The sequence below is a fragment of the Solanum tuberosum genome, unplaced genomic scaffold, assembly GCF_000226075.1.
Source record: "Solanum tuberosum cultivar DM 1-3 516 R44 unplaced genomic scaffold, SolTub_3.0 scf00144, whole genome shotgun sequence".
Classification (NCBI taxonomy): Eukaryota; Viridiplantae; Streptophyta; class Magnoliopsida; order Solanales; family Solanaceae; genus Solanum; species Solanum tuberosum.
Window position 1 is genome coordinate 1,309,752 of NW_006239074.1, and position 18,734 is coordinate 1,328,485.

The following is an 18,734-nucleotide window of genomic DNA, read 5'->3' on the forward strand; positions in this document are numbered from 1 at the left end:
CTTCATAATCAAGTTGTTGAACATCTTACTACCAGAAACTTGCCAATTTCTGATGTCCCATTCCATCGGAAAGCTGTCGGGATATAATGAATTTCCAACGCCGTTCAAACGGTTCTTGATCCTCCAGGAAAATAGCTAGTCAGAGAAGGCTACTGTCCTTGTGTATATGAAGGGACTTGAGTCTTTTTTGGTACAAGTAGTTGAATGGATGACTATTTGAATGGGTCCAAAATAGCTAGTTGAAGGCATTAAGTTATTGGTAGATTAATCAATATGCACAAAGTTGATCACCAACCACAAGAAAAGATAATATATTAATTATTACAAGTCCATGCCCTGCTCAAGTCAACTTTGAACTGTCCATATTTCATTCCAACATCTTACTTTGTTTCAAGAATATAGATTCATTGTTTACTTGCATAATTTTGTGTTACAATTCCAGTAATCTAGTATATTTTATAGTGAATTCAACATATGGCTGGAGCTTTCCTTCAAGTTCTGCTAGATGATCTCACTTTTTTCATCCAAGGGGAACTTGGATTGGTTTTTGGTTTCGAGAAGGAGTTTAAAAAACTTTCAAGTATGTTTTCAATGATCCAAGCTGTGCTAGAAGATGCTCAAGAGAAGCAACTGAAGTACAAGGCAATAAAGAACTGGTTACAGAAACTCAACGTTGCTGCATATGAAGTTGATGACATCTTGGATGACTGTAAAACTGAGGCAGCAAGATTCAAGCAGGCTGTATTGAGGCATTATCATCCACGGACCATCACTTTCTGTTACAAGGTGGGAAAAAGAATGAAAGAAATGATGGAAAAACTAGATGCAATTGCAGAGGAACGGAGGAATTTTCATTTGGATGAAAGGATTATAGAGAGACAAGCTGCTAGACGGCAAACAGGTGCTCATCTTAATTTTATTTTAAAACAACTAAGTATTACAAATTGCAGAGAAACGAAGGAATTTATATTCATTTTTATTTTTGGCAATTATCAAAGTCATGTGTGTTTTTAAGCTGAGGGAAAGTTTCAAAGATTTTCTCTAATCTTAATCTCTGTCTCACTCACTCAGCATGATTTTCTCAATCCTTCACTTCAACTCCCCCCTACTGTGCAAATATCTTCTCTATTTTCTGTTGACTCCTAATGAGCTTGAATGTAACAACATTCTTGTTTGGAGCAGGTTTTGTTTTAACTGAGCCAAAAGTTAATGGAAGGGACAAAGAAGAGGATGAGATAGTGAAAATCTTGATAAACAATGCTAGTGATTCCGAAGAAGTTCCAGTACTCCCAATACTTGGTATGGGGGGACTAGGAAAGACGACTCTAGCCCAAATGGTCTTCAATGATCAGAGAGTTACTGAGCATTTCAATCTAAAGATATGGGTTTGTGTCTCAGATGATTTTGATGAGAAGAGGTTGATTAAGGCAATTGTAGAATCTATTGAAGGAAAGTCACTGGGTGACATGGACTTGGCTCCGCTCCAGAAAAAGCTTCAGGAGTTGTTGAACGGAAAAAGATACTTTCTTGTTTTGGATGATGTTTGGAATGAAGATCAAGAAAAGTGGGATAATCTTAGAGCAGTATTGAAGATTGGAGCAAGTGGTGCTTCAATTCTAATTACTACTCGCCTTGAAAAGATTGGATCAATTATGGGAACTTTGCAACTATATCAGTTATCAAATTTATCTCAAGAAGATTGTTGGTTGTTGTTCAAGCAACGTGCATTTGGCCACCAAACCGAAACAAGTCCTAAACTTATGGAAATCGGAAAGGAGATTGTGAAGAAATGTGGGGGTGTGCCTCTAGCAGCCAAGACTCTTGGAGGTCTTTTATGCTTGAAGAGGGAAGAAAGTGAATGGGAACATGTGAGAGATAGTGAGATTTGGAATTTACCTCAAGATGAAAATTCTGTTTTGCCTGCCCTGAGGCTGAGTTATCATCATCTTCCACTTGATTTGAGACAATGTTTTGCATATTGCGCGGTATTCCCAAAGGGCACCAAAATAGAAAAGGAATATCTCATCGCTCTCTGGATGGCACACAGTTTTCTTTTATCAAAAGGAAACATGGAGCTAGAGGATGTGGGCAATGAAGTATGGAATGAATTATATTTGAGGTCTTTTTTCCAAGAGATTGAAGTTAAATCTGGTAAAACTTATTTCAAGATGCATGATCTCATCCATGATTTGGCTACATCTATGTTTTCAGCAAGCGCATCAAGCAGAAGTATCCGCCAAATAAATGTAAAAGATGATGAAGATATGATGTTCATTGTAACAGATTATAAAGATATGATGTCCATTGGTTTCTCCGAAGTGGTGTCTTCTTACTCTCCTTCGCTCTTTAAAAGGTTTGTCTCGTTAAGGGTGCTTAATCTAAGTAACTCAGAATTTGAACAGTTATCGTCTTCCGTTGGAGATCTAGTAAATTTAAGATACTTTGACCTGTCTGGTAATAAAATTTGTAGTCTTCCAAAGAGGTTGTGCAGGCTTCAAAATCTGCAGACTCTTGATCTACATAATTGCCAGTCACTTTCTTGTTTGCCGAAACAAATAAGCAAGCTTGGTAGTCTCCGGAATCTTGTATTTGATCACTGTCCATTGACTGCTATGCCACCAAGAATAGGATTGTTGACATGCCTTAAGACACTAAGTTACTTTCTTGTGGGCGAGAGGAAAGGTTATCAACTTGGTGAACTACGAAATTTAAACCTCCGTGGTGCAATTTCAATCACACATCTTGAGAGAGTGAAAAACGATATGGAGGCAAAAGAAGCCAATTTATCTGCAAAAGCAAATCTGCACTCTTTAAGCATGAGTTGGGATGGACCACACTGATATGAATCCGAAGAAGTTAAAGTGCTTGAAGCCCTCAAACCACATCCCAATCTGAAATATTTAGAAATCATTGACTTCTGTGGATTCTGTCTCCCAGACTGGATGAATCACTCAGTTTTGAAAAAGGTTGTCTCTATTCTAATTAACGGTTGTGAAAACTGCTCGTGCTTACCACCCTTTGGTGAGCTGCCTTGTCTAGAAAGTCTAGAGTTACAAGACGGGTCTGTGGAGGTGGAGTATGTTGAAGATTCTGGATTCCCCACAAGAAGAAGGTTTCCATCCCTGAGAAAACTTCATATAGGTGGCTTTTGTAATCTGAAAGGATTGCAGAGAATGGAAGGAGAAGAGCAATTCCCTGTGCTTGAAGAGATGAAGATTTCTGATTGCCCTATGTTTGTTTTTCCAACCCTTTCTTCTGTGAAGAAATTAGAAATTTGGGGGGAGGCAGATGCAAGAGGTTTGAGCTCCATATCTAATCTTAGCACTCTTACATCACTCAAGATTTTCAGTAACCACACAGTGATTTCACTCTTAGAAGAGATGTTCAAAAGCCTTGAAAATCTCAAATACTTGAGTGTCTCTTACTTGGAGAATCTCAAAGAGCTGCCTACCAGCTTGGCTAGTCTCAATAATTTGAAGTGTCTGGATATTCGTTATTGTTACGCACTAGAGAGTCTCCCCGAGGAAGGGCTGGAAGGTTTAACTTCACTCACGGAGTTATTTGTTGAACACTGTAACATGCTAAAATGTTTACCGGAGGGATTGCAGAACCTAACAGGCCTCACAAGTTTAAGAGTTACTGGCTGTCCAGAAGTGGCAAAGCGGTGTGAGAGGGGAATTGGAGAGGACTGGCACAAAATTGCTCACATATCAAATGTGTATATTGGTTAGTCTTGATCTGTTTTTTTTTCTTTTCTTTCTGAAGTTCTTTGTTTTCAACATTTCTGTTGGCTGATATGAAGCTGAAATTCGGAATGTATATGATAAGTGAAAGCATAGTTAAGCTCTCAAATGTAGATGATAAGCTCTTAACGATTTGCCAAGATTATTGCTGAAGTTAATTCGTTATTAGTTTCAAACGGGATAGAGGAGTGTTTTTCAAATTTCAAATACAACGTCAAGCTATATTTGGAAAAAAAGTGAATAATTGTTAGAGCCCTAATTGTTATGGTTAAACGGGTCATATTGCAAGAAAATCATAAAAGGATTATTATACTTGTCCTACTCCAAAAGTAAACATTTTGAAGAGATCTACTCTTCACACTAGCTAAATGATTCTTCCAATTCTCAAAGCAACTTATATTCCTTTCCAACCAAAGAGGCAAAGAGGTTTTCCTAATTTGCTTTCTAATATTCTGAGGCATCATTTTTTTTTTTTTTGCATACTAGGAATAGATCCCATATACTTCCTCCGTCCCATTTTACGTGAGATAGTTTGACTCGGTACGAAATTTAAGAAAAAAAGGAAGACTTTTAAAACTTGTGGTCCGAAATGAATAATAAAAATTTGTGTGACTATAAATCATTTCATTAAGGGTAAAATGGACAATTTAAAGTTAAATGTTACTTAGTATAGAAATGTGTTATTCTTTTTGGGACGGACTAAAAAGAAAAATAACTCATATAAATTGGAAATAGGGAGTATCTACTTACAAAGTAAAAGCTACATGTAGAAGATTTTGGCATACAAATTAGGGAAAAAGCACAAATATACATCCGAATTATCGTAAATGATGCAGATACCCTCGTCATACTTTTGGGACATTGGTGTCCATGTCGTCCAAAAACTAGAGCATATATACTAACGGACATCACGTGTCATAATCATATCCACTGACCCGACATTTATTAAATATTGGATTGACGGATAAGATTGTGCCACGTGTCCTTATTTAGTTTTCCGTTAGAGTGAAGGACATATATACTATAGTTTTTGGATGACATGGCACCAATGTCCCAGAAATATGACGAAAGGTATTTGCATACCATTTACGTAGTTTGGAGATATATTTATCCTTTTTTTCCTACAAATTAAAGGGAAAGCAAAGTATATTGAGATTCCATATGCAATTTTCATGACACGAAAAGTATATATTTATTGATCTCCCATTAGTGTATTTATAACAAGTAATTATTCATGGCACACAAAGCAATAATTTTGAACTCATTGTTTATTTGTGTTACAATTTAATTTCACTCTACACATATGGCAGAAGCTTTCCTTCAAATTGTGATTGAAAATATCACTTCTTTCCTTGAAGGGGAACTTTCATTGCTTTTCGGTTTTGAAAATGAGTTTGAAAATCTTTCGAGCAGGTTTTCTACAATCCAAGCTGTGCTTGAAGATGCTCAGATGAAGCAACTAAAGGACAAGGCGATTAAAAACTGGTTACAGAAACTCAATGCTGCTGCATATAAAGTTGATGACATATTGGACGAATGTAAAAATGAGGCAGCAAGATTCAGGCAGTCTCGATTAGGACGCTATCATCCCGGGATAATCACCTTCCGCCATAAGATTGGGAAAAGGATGAAAGAGATGACGGAGAAACTAGATGCAATTGCTAAGGAAAGAATGGATTTTCATTTGCAAGAAATGATTATAGAGAGACAAACAGCTATACGGGAAACAGGTGCTCATCTTAAATTAGTATTACAATTCATTTTTTGGCAATTATCAAATTCATGTGTATGTTTGGGTTTTGGGGGGGAGGGGGATCCATGGTGGACATCTTGTCTTTTAACTTAACCTCATTTCATATTTATGACTTTCAACTTTGGGTGTGAACAAGTAAACGCTTGAACTTGTATAAAGTTGAACAAATAGACACATGAGTCCTACGTGACATAGTACACATAGGACACCATATAGAACCCAAATTGTCAAGTAGGATGCTACGTAGAACGCGTGTGTCTATTTATTTAACTTTATAAAAGGTTAAGTGTCTACTTGTGCAAACTCAAAGTTTGAGGACATAAATATAATTTGAAAACAAGTTAATGAGCATATTTATGTATTATGCCATTTAAAAATGACAAACAAAATTGTGAATTCAATACAGGGCTACTCAATGATTACTAAGTAATTTCATAAATGAGAAAAGCTTAGGAAATCCTGCTTAGTGTACTTGTTCCCGTGGTTATAAGAGAAGATTAAATATATTTTTGAATAATTAATATATTATTGGGATAAGGCACAAGTACCCCTAGACTATGACCGAAATTCCAGAGACACACCTTAACTAAACTAAGGTCCTATTACCCCCTAAACTTATTTTTTTTTTGTAATTTTGTACACCTTTTTGTCTTACGTGGCACATTCCGTGACTCCACGCAATTGAGGCGCGTGGGAGATATTTGAATGCCACGTAAGCCAAAAAGGTGCACAAAATTACAAAAAAAATAAGTTCAGGGGTAATAAGACCTTGGTTTAGTTAAGGTGTGTCTCTGAGATTTCGGTTATAGTCTAGCGGGGTACTTGTACCTTTTCCCTATATTATTTGATAAATATTCTAATAAATAATGTAATAAAAAAGAGAAACACAAATTAAGTTACGATCTTGAGATTGCCTACTTAGAAAAATTGCTAAAGAGTCATTCTCAATCTACAATTAAAATTTAAAACAATTAATAAAAAAGGAGGAACATAAAAGTTGATGTGAATATTGTCAATTAATTGACAATCGAATTATCATAGCTTCATACTAAATTCAATTATTTTTATAGCAATAACTATTGGTTCAACCAACAATATTAAGTTTACTTGATCATAAACTATGTGACTTTCTTTATGTATAAATAATGTTGCAGTAAAAATAAAAAAATAAAGATATATTTATTGTAAATCAGGCTGAAAAAAATACTTAAATTATATTCTAACATAATTATGCACGAAATATAGAAGTTAGAGTTTTTTTTTTGGTATTTGGTGCCCGTACTGCCACTCACCTAATGTATATTTGTGTCATGTACGATTCATTAATATTAAGAATCTCATATTTTTATAGAGGACATTGGGAGAAGAGAAAATTAAGTTGTGATATATTACTTTGGAGGTTATACTTTTGCAATAGAAAATTAAAAAAATCAAAGCACCTAACATAAAATTAAATGTAAAAGATAAGTCATGATTATTTAGTGACTTGATGTGATATTCATAACCTACTCACATCCTATAAAGATTATCAGAGAGTGACAAAGAATTAACTTTTTAAAATGAATATATGCCTGCAACATTGAACATTGAAAATGTACCAAGAGTTGGATAAATCTTTTCCCTTAAATATATATTCAATAGAGATTAATTAACTTCCCCACCCTCCCCATCTCTTGATGTTATTAAGGAGAGTTTGTTCATGAAATATTTTTACTTTTGGGGGAGTTGAACTTTGAAAATATGTCTGGTCATAAAATTTTGGAGTTGCATAATTTTCAAGAATTTGAAAAGTAACAAAATGTGTTTTCACTCCAACTAATCACAAAAAGTAAAAAACAACTCCTATTTGTATTCTTGGTAGAAAAATAACTCCAATTTTCGAATATCATTTTGCACTTTAAAAATAAAAACTAACTTTTTCAAACTTCACAATGAAATATGGCTGAAATGACTTTTTCAAATTTTACAATAAAAACTACTTTGTATTATAGGCGTTGGTAACTTTCGTTTTCAAAGTGGAATAATACTTGAAAATAGGGATTGTATTTGGCTATAAATACAAATTTAACTTGTTGTTTTTCAAATTCTTGAAAATTCTGATATACAACTTGAAATTGAATTCAGAAACTTTCTTGTTAAATTTATCGTATATGTCCCAATTTTTTAACAATATTTTGCTACTTTTTTCTTTTTTTCAATTCACACGTTTTTTTTATTTCTAATATTTTTACTTCTTAAAGAATGAAAGAAAAAAAAAAAGAGAATAAGAAGCTCAAATAATGATAATAAATAAAGTCAAAAAAAAAAAACTTGTGCGATAAGGATCATATATACCCTACATGAATTTTCTTAAAATTAAAAATCACAAAAGTAAATTAAAATTAATTTTTCACTTCTATTAGATAAAAAGGTATGTGTGAGCCCCTTTTATAACGGTAAGGACATATGTGAATCACTTTTATAACGGTAGAAATATATGTGATTTACTTTATAAATATGGCATATCAACTCTATATGACAAAATTGAAGAGTATATCAGACTATTTTACCTAAATTTAAGGGAAAATGCATAAGTACCCCCAACCTATGCCCGAAATCCCAAAGACACACTTATACTATACTAAGGTCTTATTACCTCTCGAACTTATTTTATAAATAATTTTCTACCCCTTTTCGGCCTACGTGACACTATCTTCTGGGCCCAACGTGTGTTGACAATTTTTTCAAGCTATCTGCCTGATAGTGCCACGTAGGCCAAAAAGGGGTAGAAAATTATTTATAAAATAAGTTCGAGAGGTAATAAGACCTTAGTATAGTATAAGTGTGTCTTTGGGATTTGGGGCATATGTTGGGGGTACTTATGCATTTTCCCAAAATTTAATAAACATTAATCATATATTCACACATTATGGTAGAAAGGGAAAAAAAAGCTTATTACTCTTTGTTAACCTTATAATTCCTTTACGGACTTGGCTCATCTCCATTACGCCTTCTCCCCATTTCCTCATGTGCATATTTTGTAAATTACTTTAAACATACAACATAAAAAATTAAAATCTTGTAATTACCTTTGACCAGGTTCTGTTTTGACTGAACCACAAGTTTATGGAAGAGAAAAAGAGGAAGATGTGATAGTGAAAATCCTGATAAACAATGTTAGTGATACCCAACACCTTTCAGTCCTCCCAATAGTTGGTATGGGGGGACTAGGAAAGACGACTCTTGCGCAAATGGTCTTCAACGATAAGAGAGTAACTGAGCATTTCCATCCCAAAATATGGATTTGTGTCTCCGATGATTTTGATGAGAAGAGGTTGATAAAGGAAATTGTAGAATTTATTGAAAGAATGTCACTTGGTGACATGGGCTTGGCTCCACTTCAAATGAAGCTTCAAGAGTTCCTGAATGGAAAAAGATACTTGCTTGTCTTAGATGATGTTTGGAATGAAGATCAAGATAAGTGGGCTAATTTAAGACAAGTCTTGAAGGTTGGAGCAAGTGGTGCTTCTGTTTTAACCACTACTCGTCTTGAAAAGGTTGGATCAATTATGGGAACTTTGCAACCATTCCGGTTGTCAAATTTGTCTCAAGCAGATTGTTGGTTGTTGTTCATGCAATGTGCATTTGGACACCAAGAAATAAATCCCAACCTTGTGGCTATCGGAAAGGAGATTGTGAAAAAAAGTGGTGGTGTGCCTCTAGCAACCAAGACTCTTGGAGGTATTTTGCGCTTCAAGAGAGAAGAAAGAGAATGGGAACATGTGAGAGACAATGATATTTGGAATTTACCTCAAGAGGAAAGGTCTATTTTGCCTATCTTAAGGCTTAGTTATCATCATCTTCCACTTGATTTGAGACAATGCTTTGCGTATTGTGCAGTATTCCCAAAGGACACCAAAATGGAAAAAAAGAAGGTAATCTCTCTCTGGATGGCACATGGCTTTCTTTTATCGAGAAGAAGCTTGGAGCTAGAGGATATGGGTAATGAAGTATGGAATGAATTATACTTGAGGTCTTTTTTCCAAGAGATTGATGTTAGATATGGTAATACTTATTTCAAGATGCATGATCTCATCCATGATTTGGCTACATCTCTGTTTTCGGCAAGCGCATCAAGCAGCAATATCCGCGAATTAATTGAAAGATTTTACCCACATAGAATGCCTATTGGTTTTGCTGAATTGGTGCCTTTTAAACCTCCTTATCTCTTGCAAAAGTTTGTCTCGTTGAGGGTGCTTAATCTAAGTAAATTACACTTTGAGTCGTTACCCTCTTCCATTGGAGATCTAGGACATTTAAGATACCTGGACTTGTCTGGCAATCTTATAATTCGTAGTCTTCCAAAGCAGTTATGCAAGCTTCAGAATCTGCAGACTCTTGATCTACATGGCTGCAGGTCACTTTGTTGTTTGCCAAAAGAAACAAGTAAACTTGGTAGTCTCTGAAATCTTTTACTTAATGATTGCAATAAATTGACTTGTACGCCACCAAGGATAGGATCTTTGACATGCCTTAAGACTCTAGATTGCTTTGTAGTGGGCGAGAGGAAAGGTTATCAACTTGGTGAACTAAGAAATTTAAACCTCCGTGGTGCAATTTCAATCACACATCTTGAGAGAGTTAAGAGGGATATGGAGGCAAAAGAGGCCAACTTATCTACAAAATTGAATCTGCATTCATTAAGCATGATTTGGAATGGAACGCATAGGTATGAATCAGAAGAAGTTAAAGTGCTTGAAGCCCTCAAACCACACCCCAATTTGAAATCTTTAACAATCAGTGGCTTCAGAGGATTCTGTCTCCCAGACTGGATAAATCACTCAGCTTTGAGAAATGATGTCTCTATTCTAACTAACGGTTGTGAAAACTGCTCGTGCTTACCACCATTTGGTGAGCTGCCTTGTCTAGAAAGTCTAGAGTTACAAGACGGGTCTGTGGAGGTGGAGTATGTTGAAGATTCTGGATTCCCCACAAGAAGAAGGTTTCCATCTCTGAAAGGATTGCTGAAAAAGGAAGGAGAAGACCAATTCCCTGTGCTTAAACAGATGAAGATTGAGAAGTGCCCTGTGTTTGTTATTCCTACCCTTTCTTGTGTCAAGAAATTGGAACTTGTGTGCGAGGAAGATGCAACAGGTTTCAGGTCCATATCTAATCTTAGGGCTCTTACTTCCCTCAACATTAGGGATAGCAAAGAAGCTACTTCACTCCCAGAAGAGATGTTCAAAAACCTTGCAAATCTCTTTCTTTAAGAATCTCAAAGAGCTGCCTACCAGTCTGGCTAGTCTCAATGCTTTGCAGAGTCTGACAATTGACCATTGTGACGCACTAGAGAGTTTCCCTGAGGAAGGGCTGGACGGTTTAACTTCACTCACAAAGTTATTTGTTGAATACTGTAAGATGCTAAAATGTTTACCGGAGGGATTGCAACACCTAACAGCCCTCAAAACTTTAACAATTACTCGTTGTCCAATAGTGGAAAAGCTGTGCGAGAAGGGAATAGGACAAGACTGGCACAAAATTGCACACATTCCTAATGTGAAAATGCATTCCTAAGTACTATTTGTAATTGTTTGTAGGGATGTTTGTTTGTGAGTCTCTCTCATTGGATGCAATTTTCTTTTGGAAACAAATCAACAATCTATATGTATTATACGCTTTGAGAATCTATTACTTCTTATTTGTATGTAATTTTCTGATTTTATTTTGAAAACAAATCAATGATTTGTAAGATCCATTTGTATTATACTTGTTAATGTTTGGCGAACAGTAATGTTGTTGATTATCATCACTTCCTGAATAAATGTTGTGTCACATGGAAAAGACGCCAAATCACATCGGTGACTGGCTTAGCTATTTAGCTTCTTGTTTGGTGTACCACGTATCAAGAAAGATTTTTGTTTCATTTTTCAAAAGCATATACTCAAAGGAATGGCAAAGGAAGCACCAAGTTGACAACTAGAGAAACTGTGTGCTTTTGAGACGGAGTATGTTATCATCACCGTCCACTTGATTCCTAAAAGACCAAAAAATGGAAAAAGAAATATCTCACCACTCTCTGGATGGAACACGGTTTTCTTTTATCATAAGAAAATTTGGTTGGTAATGAAGTATGGAAAGAATTTTATATTTTTGAGGTCTTTCTTCCAAGAGGTCGAAGAAGATAAATTTGGTAAAAGATTGAGAGTGAGAGATTGACAAGATAAAAAAGCAGTGTTTTTTTTTTTTTTTGAAAAACGTTTTTGTGGAAACATTACGCCTGAATAAAAGAGATGCCAAAAAAATGTTTGAAATCAAAAGCAACCGTTGGTTATTGGATTGAAAAACAAAATCAAATAATTGAGAAACATGGAGGCCCCGTGGTGGAATAATTGAGTTTGTAATTATTACAACTCCATCAGCTTAACCTTTGTGCTTCTTACTTTCAGCAGTCCGTAAAATCCACTTAAGTGATTCGATCGGGACTTTGGCTGTTTGATAGTGCTTCACTAAAATGATCATAACTTCTTGATCTAGATTCGAATTGAATAACAGTTGGATGGTTGACAAGGGCTTTCATTTGAGAGATTATGGTCCACGTAATTCTTCATAGTCTAAGAGATATGCTTGTTTGAATTTGACACTTGTATAAACTAATGCGAAAACTTAATACAAGCTTTCAACTTAACTTTGTGTTAGAGTTAATTCCTTTATCATGACTTTAATTCACATTCAATACACTTTACGTTCTTAAGCATTGTAAACATTTTATACAGCAAAACATTAATTTAGGTACCACCACCAAATTTACACATTCAATAAGTTGGACTAATTGAGAAATTGGCAAGATAAAAAGTGGTGTTCTTTTGAAAAAAAATTCTGCAGATAAAGCTAAATGATTGAATATTGAATTGAAAAAAACAAAGTGTGCTTCTTACTTTTATTGACAAACCAACTCCACAAGAAAAGACAGATATGAAACTAGCTAGCAGTTTCCAGAATATGCAAACCAATTACCAATTACACATTCATTGTTTACAATTCCCATTCTAGCTATTCATTGTTTACAATTCTATATACTCCACATATCTGATATGGCTGAAGCTTTCGTTAAAGTTCTGATAGACAATCTTACTTCTTTCCTCAAAGGGGAACTTGTATTGCTTTTTGGTTTTCAAAATGAATTCCAAAGGCTTTCAAGCATATTCTCTACAATCCAAGCCGTCCTTGAAGATGCTCAGGAGAAGCAAAACAACAACAAGCCACTAGAAAATTGGTTGCAAAAACTCAACGCTGCTACATATGAAGTCGATGACATCTTGGATGAATATAAAACTAAGGCCACATGATTCTCCCAGTCTGCATATGGCCGTTATCATCCAAACGTTATCCCTTTCCGTCACAAGGTCGGGAAAAGGATGGACCAAGTGATGAAAAACCTAAATGCAATTTCAGAGGAAAGAAAGAATTTTCATTTGCACGAAAAAATTATAGAGAGACAAGCTGTTAGACGGGAAACAGGTACTCATCTTAAATTAGTATTACAACAACTTAGTTTATATTCATTTTTTTGGCAATTATCAAATTCAGAAAAGGGTCAAATATACTCATGTACTATCGTAAATAGTTTAAATATACCTCTCGTTATACTTTCGATCCGAATATACCCTTCTTTAGAAATCCACCTGTTTAACTCATCCACTACCCATTCCCTTTGCTTTGAATTCTTTTCTTTACCTATAAACTTGGAACACTCGATCCGTTTTGCTTTTCTTAACAAAGCAGCTCAGAGAAAAGAGGTTTTCTTCTATTCTGTTTCTCTATGTGCTGCACTTGGGTCCTTAATCCCATAAAAAACAGGGCATGTTAATCCCAACGACGGTAGCCTTTCCAGACAGCTGAGTGTAAATTTTGTCTAACAAAGAAAAAAAATGATTAGGCATGTTTCTCCTTGTTAGTGATTACGCTGGATTTCTTTCCGAGTGAAATATAGGGAATAAAGTTGGAGCATAGAATTCCATCGTTCATTTCTTTCGTTAGAGTATCAAGTTCAGCAAAATAATATCAAGGTGCCATAATGGAATATTATCAAAAACAATAAAATTACAAATAGAATAGAAACTTATTAAGTTGGAAGAGAGTGACAATATCATCCTCTAATAACGCTACCAAATTCAAATCATGACACGGAGGAGCAACCTAAAAGCATTGGGGGGTGAATTATTTGATTATGTGCCTGTCACGTGTCATTCCGTCAAGATTAAGGGCAAATTTGTCCCAAAGAATAAAGGATGGGTATATTTGGACTGAAAGAATAATGGGAGAGATATATATTTAATTTGGACCAAAAGTATAACTATAGGTATATATTTAAAGTATTTCTGATAGAACAGGAGTATATTGTGCAAAAATATTCTCTATTTTCTGCTGTCTCCTAATGAGTTTGAATGTAATAGTATTCTCATGTGGACATTGCTTGCACCAGGTTCTGTATTAACCAAACCGCAAGTTTATGGAAGAGACAAAGAGGAAGATGAGATAGTGAAAATCCTGATAAACAATGTTAGTGATGCCCAACACTTTTCAGTCCTCCCAATACTTGATATGGGGGGACTAGGAAAAACGACTCTTGCCCAAATGGTCTTCAATGACCAGAGAGTTACTGAGCATTTCCATTCCAAAATATGGATTTGTGTCTCGGAAGATTTTGATGAGAAGAGGTTAATAAAGGCAATTGTAGAATCTATTGAAGGAAGGCCACTACTTGGTGAGATGGACTTGGCTCCACTTCAAAAGAAGCTTCAGGAGTTGCTGAATGCAAGCTTCAAAATCTGCAGACTCTTGATCTACATAATTGCCGTCAACTTTGTTGTTTGCCAAAAGAAACAAGTAAACTTGGTACTCCTCGAAATCTTTTACTTCATGGTTGCGATGAATTGAATTCTATGCCACCAAGGATAGGATCTTTGACATGCCTTAAGACTCTAAGTGGATTTGCTGTGGGGATTCAGAAGAAAGGTTATCAACTTGGTAAACTACGAGATGTAAATCTCTATGGCTCAATTGAAATCAGACATCTTGAGAGAGTGAAGAATGATACAGAGGCAAAAGAAGCCAATTTATCTACAAAGGGGAATCTGCACTCTTTAATCAGAAATTGGAGTTGGAAAGGACCACATATATATGAATCAGAGGAAGTTAGAGTAATTGAAGCCCTCAAACCACATCCCAATCTGACTTGTTTAACAATCAATGGCTTCAGAGGATTCCGTTTCCCTGATTGGATGAATCACTCAGTTTTGAGAAATGTTGTCTCTATTACAATTAGAAGTTGTGCAAACTGCTCTGGCTTACCTCCCTTTGGGGAGCTGCCTTGTCTAGAAAGTCTAGAGTTATTAATGGGGTCTTTGGAATATGTTGAAGAGGGTGATGATGTTCATTCTGGATTCCCTACAAGAAGAAGGTTTCCATCTCTGAGAAAACTTTTTATAGGCGAATTTCATAATCTGAAAGGATTGCCGAAAAAGGAAGGAGAAGAGCAATTCCCTGTGCTTGAACAGATGACGATTTTTGACTGCCATATGTTTGTTTATGCGACCCTTTCTTCTTACTTTAGGGATCTTACTTCCCTCCATATTATCCATAACAATGAAGTAACTTCGCTCGCAGAAGAGATTTTCAAAAGCTTTCCAAATCTCAAATACTTGAAAATCTCTTTAATTTACTAGAGAGTCTCCCCGAGGAAGGGGTTAAAGGTTTAACTTCACTCACTCTGTTATCTGTTTATGACTGTGAGATGCTAAAATGTTTACCGGACGGATTGCAGCACCTAACAGTCCTCACAAGTTTAACAGTTGGGGGATGTCCAACACTGATCAAGCGGTGTGAGAAGGGAATAGGAGAAGACTAGCACAAAATTGCTCACATTCCGTATCTGGATATTCGTAACAATTAGTATTTGTAATTGTTTCTTTGTTTGTGACTTGAGTCTCCCACACAGGTAACATTCCTGCCAGGAGGAATAGGTGATGCAAATTGTACAAGTGACTTCATTGTGGATAAAAGGAAACTAGTATTTAGCTGGAGTGTCAAACAAAAAATATTTCATCCTAGAAAGTACAAATTCCCAAAACTATTATTTATGTACAAAGTTGAACTACTAAGTACAACACAAAAGATTGTATCACTGATAAACACTACTGGAATAGCTATATTACCAAGAGTGTTTTGTTAAACAGCCAAACTACTGTAGTTTTTTTCTTTGGCATAATATATAGATGTGCCCTTTAACTTGACCTCATTTCACATTTATGCCCTTCAACTTTGGATATGCACAAGTAGGCACTTAAACTTGTATAAACTTGAACAAGTAGACACATGAGTGTCTAGAAACTGCTCATGCTTACCACCCTTTGGTGAGCTGCCTTGTCTAGAAAGTCTAGAGTTACAATCTGGGTGTGTGGAGTATGTTGATGTTGATGTTGATTCTGGGAGGTTTCCATCCTTGAGGAAACTTGTTATATGGGACTTTAGTAATCTAAAAGGATTGCTGAAAAAGGAAGGAGAAAAGCAATTCCCTGTGCTTGAAGAGATGACAATTAAATCGTGCTCTATGTTTGTTATTCCGACCCTCCCTTCATTGAAAGTTTATGCGACAGATGCCTCAAGTTTGAGGTCCACATCTAATCTTAGTGCTCTTACTTCCCTCAACATAAGCCATAACTATGAAGCTACTTCACTCCCAGAAGAGATGTTCAAAAACCTTGCAAATCTCAAATACTTGAAAATCTCTTACTTTAAGAATCTCAAAGAGCTGCCTACCAGCCTGGCTAGTCTCAATGCTTTGAAGCATCTGGATATTTATTTCTGTGACGCACTAGAGAGTCTCCCAGAGGAAGGGGTGAAAGGTTTAACTTCACTCACCGAGTTATTTGTTACATCCTGTAAGATGCTAAAATGTTTACCGGAGGGATTGCAGCACCTAACAGCCCTCACAACTTTAACAATTAGGAGATGTCCAACACTGGCCAAGCGGTGTGAGGAGGGAATAGGAGAAGACTGGCACAAAATTGCACACATTCCGTATCTGCATATTCGTGACTATTAGTATTTATAATTCTTTCTTTGTTTGTGAATCTTTTTGGTTCCTCCCATTAGATGTAATTGTTTGTAGGGTTGTTTGTTTGTGAGTCTCTCTCTCATTGGATGTAATTTTCTTTTTGAAACAAATCAATAATCCATTTGTATTATTCGCTTTGAGAATGTATTAGTTATTTGTAAATTGTCAGTCTCTCTGGTTCCTGTCATTGGATGTAATTTTCTGATTTTTCTTTTGAAAACAAATCAACCATTTCTAAGATCCATTTGTGTTAATGTTGTAATTATTGGCTAACACTAATGTTGAATTTCTTTTAAGATCCTTGTACAACCTTATAGCTAATGAGAAGTTCGTTTCCTTTTTCATAAACAACAAAGGGCCTCAGATTAACAATTTAAGCTATGTTGATAATGACATTGTTATATTCAGCAATGGTAAAATCAAATTTGTCAAATTAGTGATGAAACAAATTAGCAAATATGATGCATGTGTAGGGACTCCACATAGGACACATGTATTATTTGTTCAATTTTATGCAAGTTTAAGTGTCTACTTGCAGAGGCTGATCAAAAATTTGAAAATTACGGGTGCCACTACATTTAATATAAAACTTAGTGATGGACATCGAATTTGGGCGTACATTCATCCAGTTCGATCCATTTTGAGTTGATTTACGAATCTTTTTGGTACGTAAATAAATATACGATTATCTAACCATAATGAGTTTTATGCTATTCAATCAAATTCTATTGCAAAAATGAGGAAAATATAAACAAGAAAAAACTAAAAACGTTGAATAGGCAATTACACCCTCTCTTTTTTTTTAGATCGAAATTTGGCCAAGCCTTTTTACTGATGAAAAATCACCCCACATATATATTTAAGGGGAACTATTGCGGGTTTTAAATCTACTTTTAAAATATTATTGCTTATAACAATTTAATTTCGGGTTATAACATATCAGTTTTTTATTTATAAATTAATTTAATTTTACTTTATTAATTTTATTTTTATTATTAAATGATATAATTAAAGAATCTACCATAATTATCTCCTACACATTTTTAGGGATTTTACCTTTATTTTTGTTCTTTTGTTACTATCACATTTATTAACAGATCACTTTTAATTTATAAATTAATTAATTATATTTTTTAAATTAATTTAGGGAAAATGGTCAAATATACCCCTAAACTATTCGAAAAGGTCTAGATATACCCCCCGTTTAAAGTTTGGCTCACTCATGCCCTCGCCGTCCAACTTTTGGTCTATATATGCCCTTATGGCGTTAGTTGGCCTGCTGAAAATTTCCAACTCATTTTACATTTCTTTAAATGACAAATGGAATTGCCACGTGTCATTTATATTAAAAGGAAAAGGGGTCGCTTATACCCCTAAACAATCCGACCCACTTTTAAAATACCTATCCGGCCCATAATTAAATCACCCCTCTTTTAAATAACCTATCTGTCACGACCCGAGAGCACCACCAAGTCGTAACATGCGTATTCGACCTCTCGGAGGTCTCATACAAGCCCTTAGCATTCATCACATTAGATATGTAAAATAGTGCGGAATTAAAAACTCTTTAAATAAAATCCCATAAGACTCAAAGGTCACTTTTAAAAACATCATTCAAAAGTACACAAGCGGAATACTAAGTCTCTTAGCCATCTTAGACATAAACATGAAAACATACTAGGGGCACGGCCCTTTACAATCAAAAGAAGTCTATTAAGTCTATTACAAGAACCTTATCATAAAACTAGAATAGAAAAGTCTTGTCCTCGACATATGAGGACATACCACAAGATCTTGGAAGAACTTCAAGTTCCAAGCTTACTATAGAACCCGCTCACTTTCCGGAACCTACACTTGTAAAAAAATAAATAGAGAAATATGGAATTAGCACAACTAAGTACTAAGTATGATGACCATGCAAAAACATGCCAAAACGGACATTTACAAGGAATAAATGCTTTCATATTATTTTGATAAAACCTTCACTTCACAAGTATAAGAGACATAATACAAGTCAATGTTCACATATAAAACCATAGCCAACCATATACATACTCAACATATATTCATATACAACCCATGCTTAACTTTAAAAGAACACACGTCATTTCATTACCGTAGGACCTCTACCTAATATAACCTT

General features: G+C 35.2%; 1 protein-coding gene and 1 pseudogene across 1 annotated transcript; both read left to right on the forward strand.

Annotated features, from left to right (window-relative positions):
• Positions 1 to 79: 79 nt before the first annotated feature.
• On the forward strand, positions 80 to 11,152 carry LOC102598852 (putative disease resistance protein RGA3). Its single transcript, XM_015311096.1, is given in 5 exon segments — positions 80 to 901; positions 1,183 to 3,726; positions 5,054 to 5,473; positions 8,575 to 10,732; positions 10,734 to 11,152. Coding segments are annotated over 5 exon segments (5,865 nt in total). The 5' UTR covers positions 80 to 474; the 3' UTR covers positions 11,050 to 11,152.
• Positions 11,153 to 12,413: 1,261 nt separating this feature from the next.
• On the forward strand, positions 12,414 to 16,831 carry LOC102604424 (disease resistance protein RGA2-like; annotated as a pseudogene).
• The last annotated feature ends 1,903 nt before the right edge of the window (positions 16,832 to 18,734 follow it).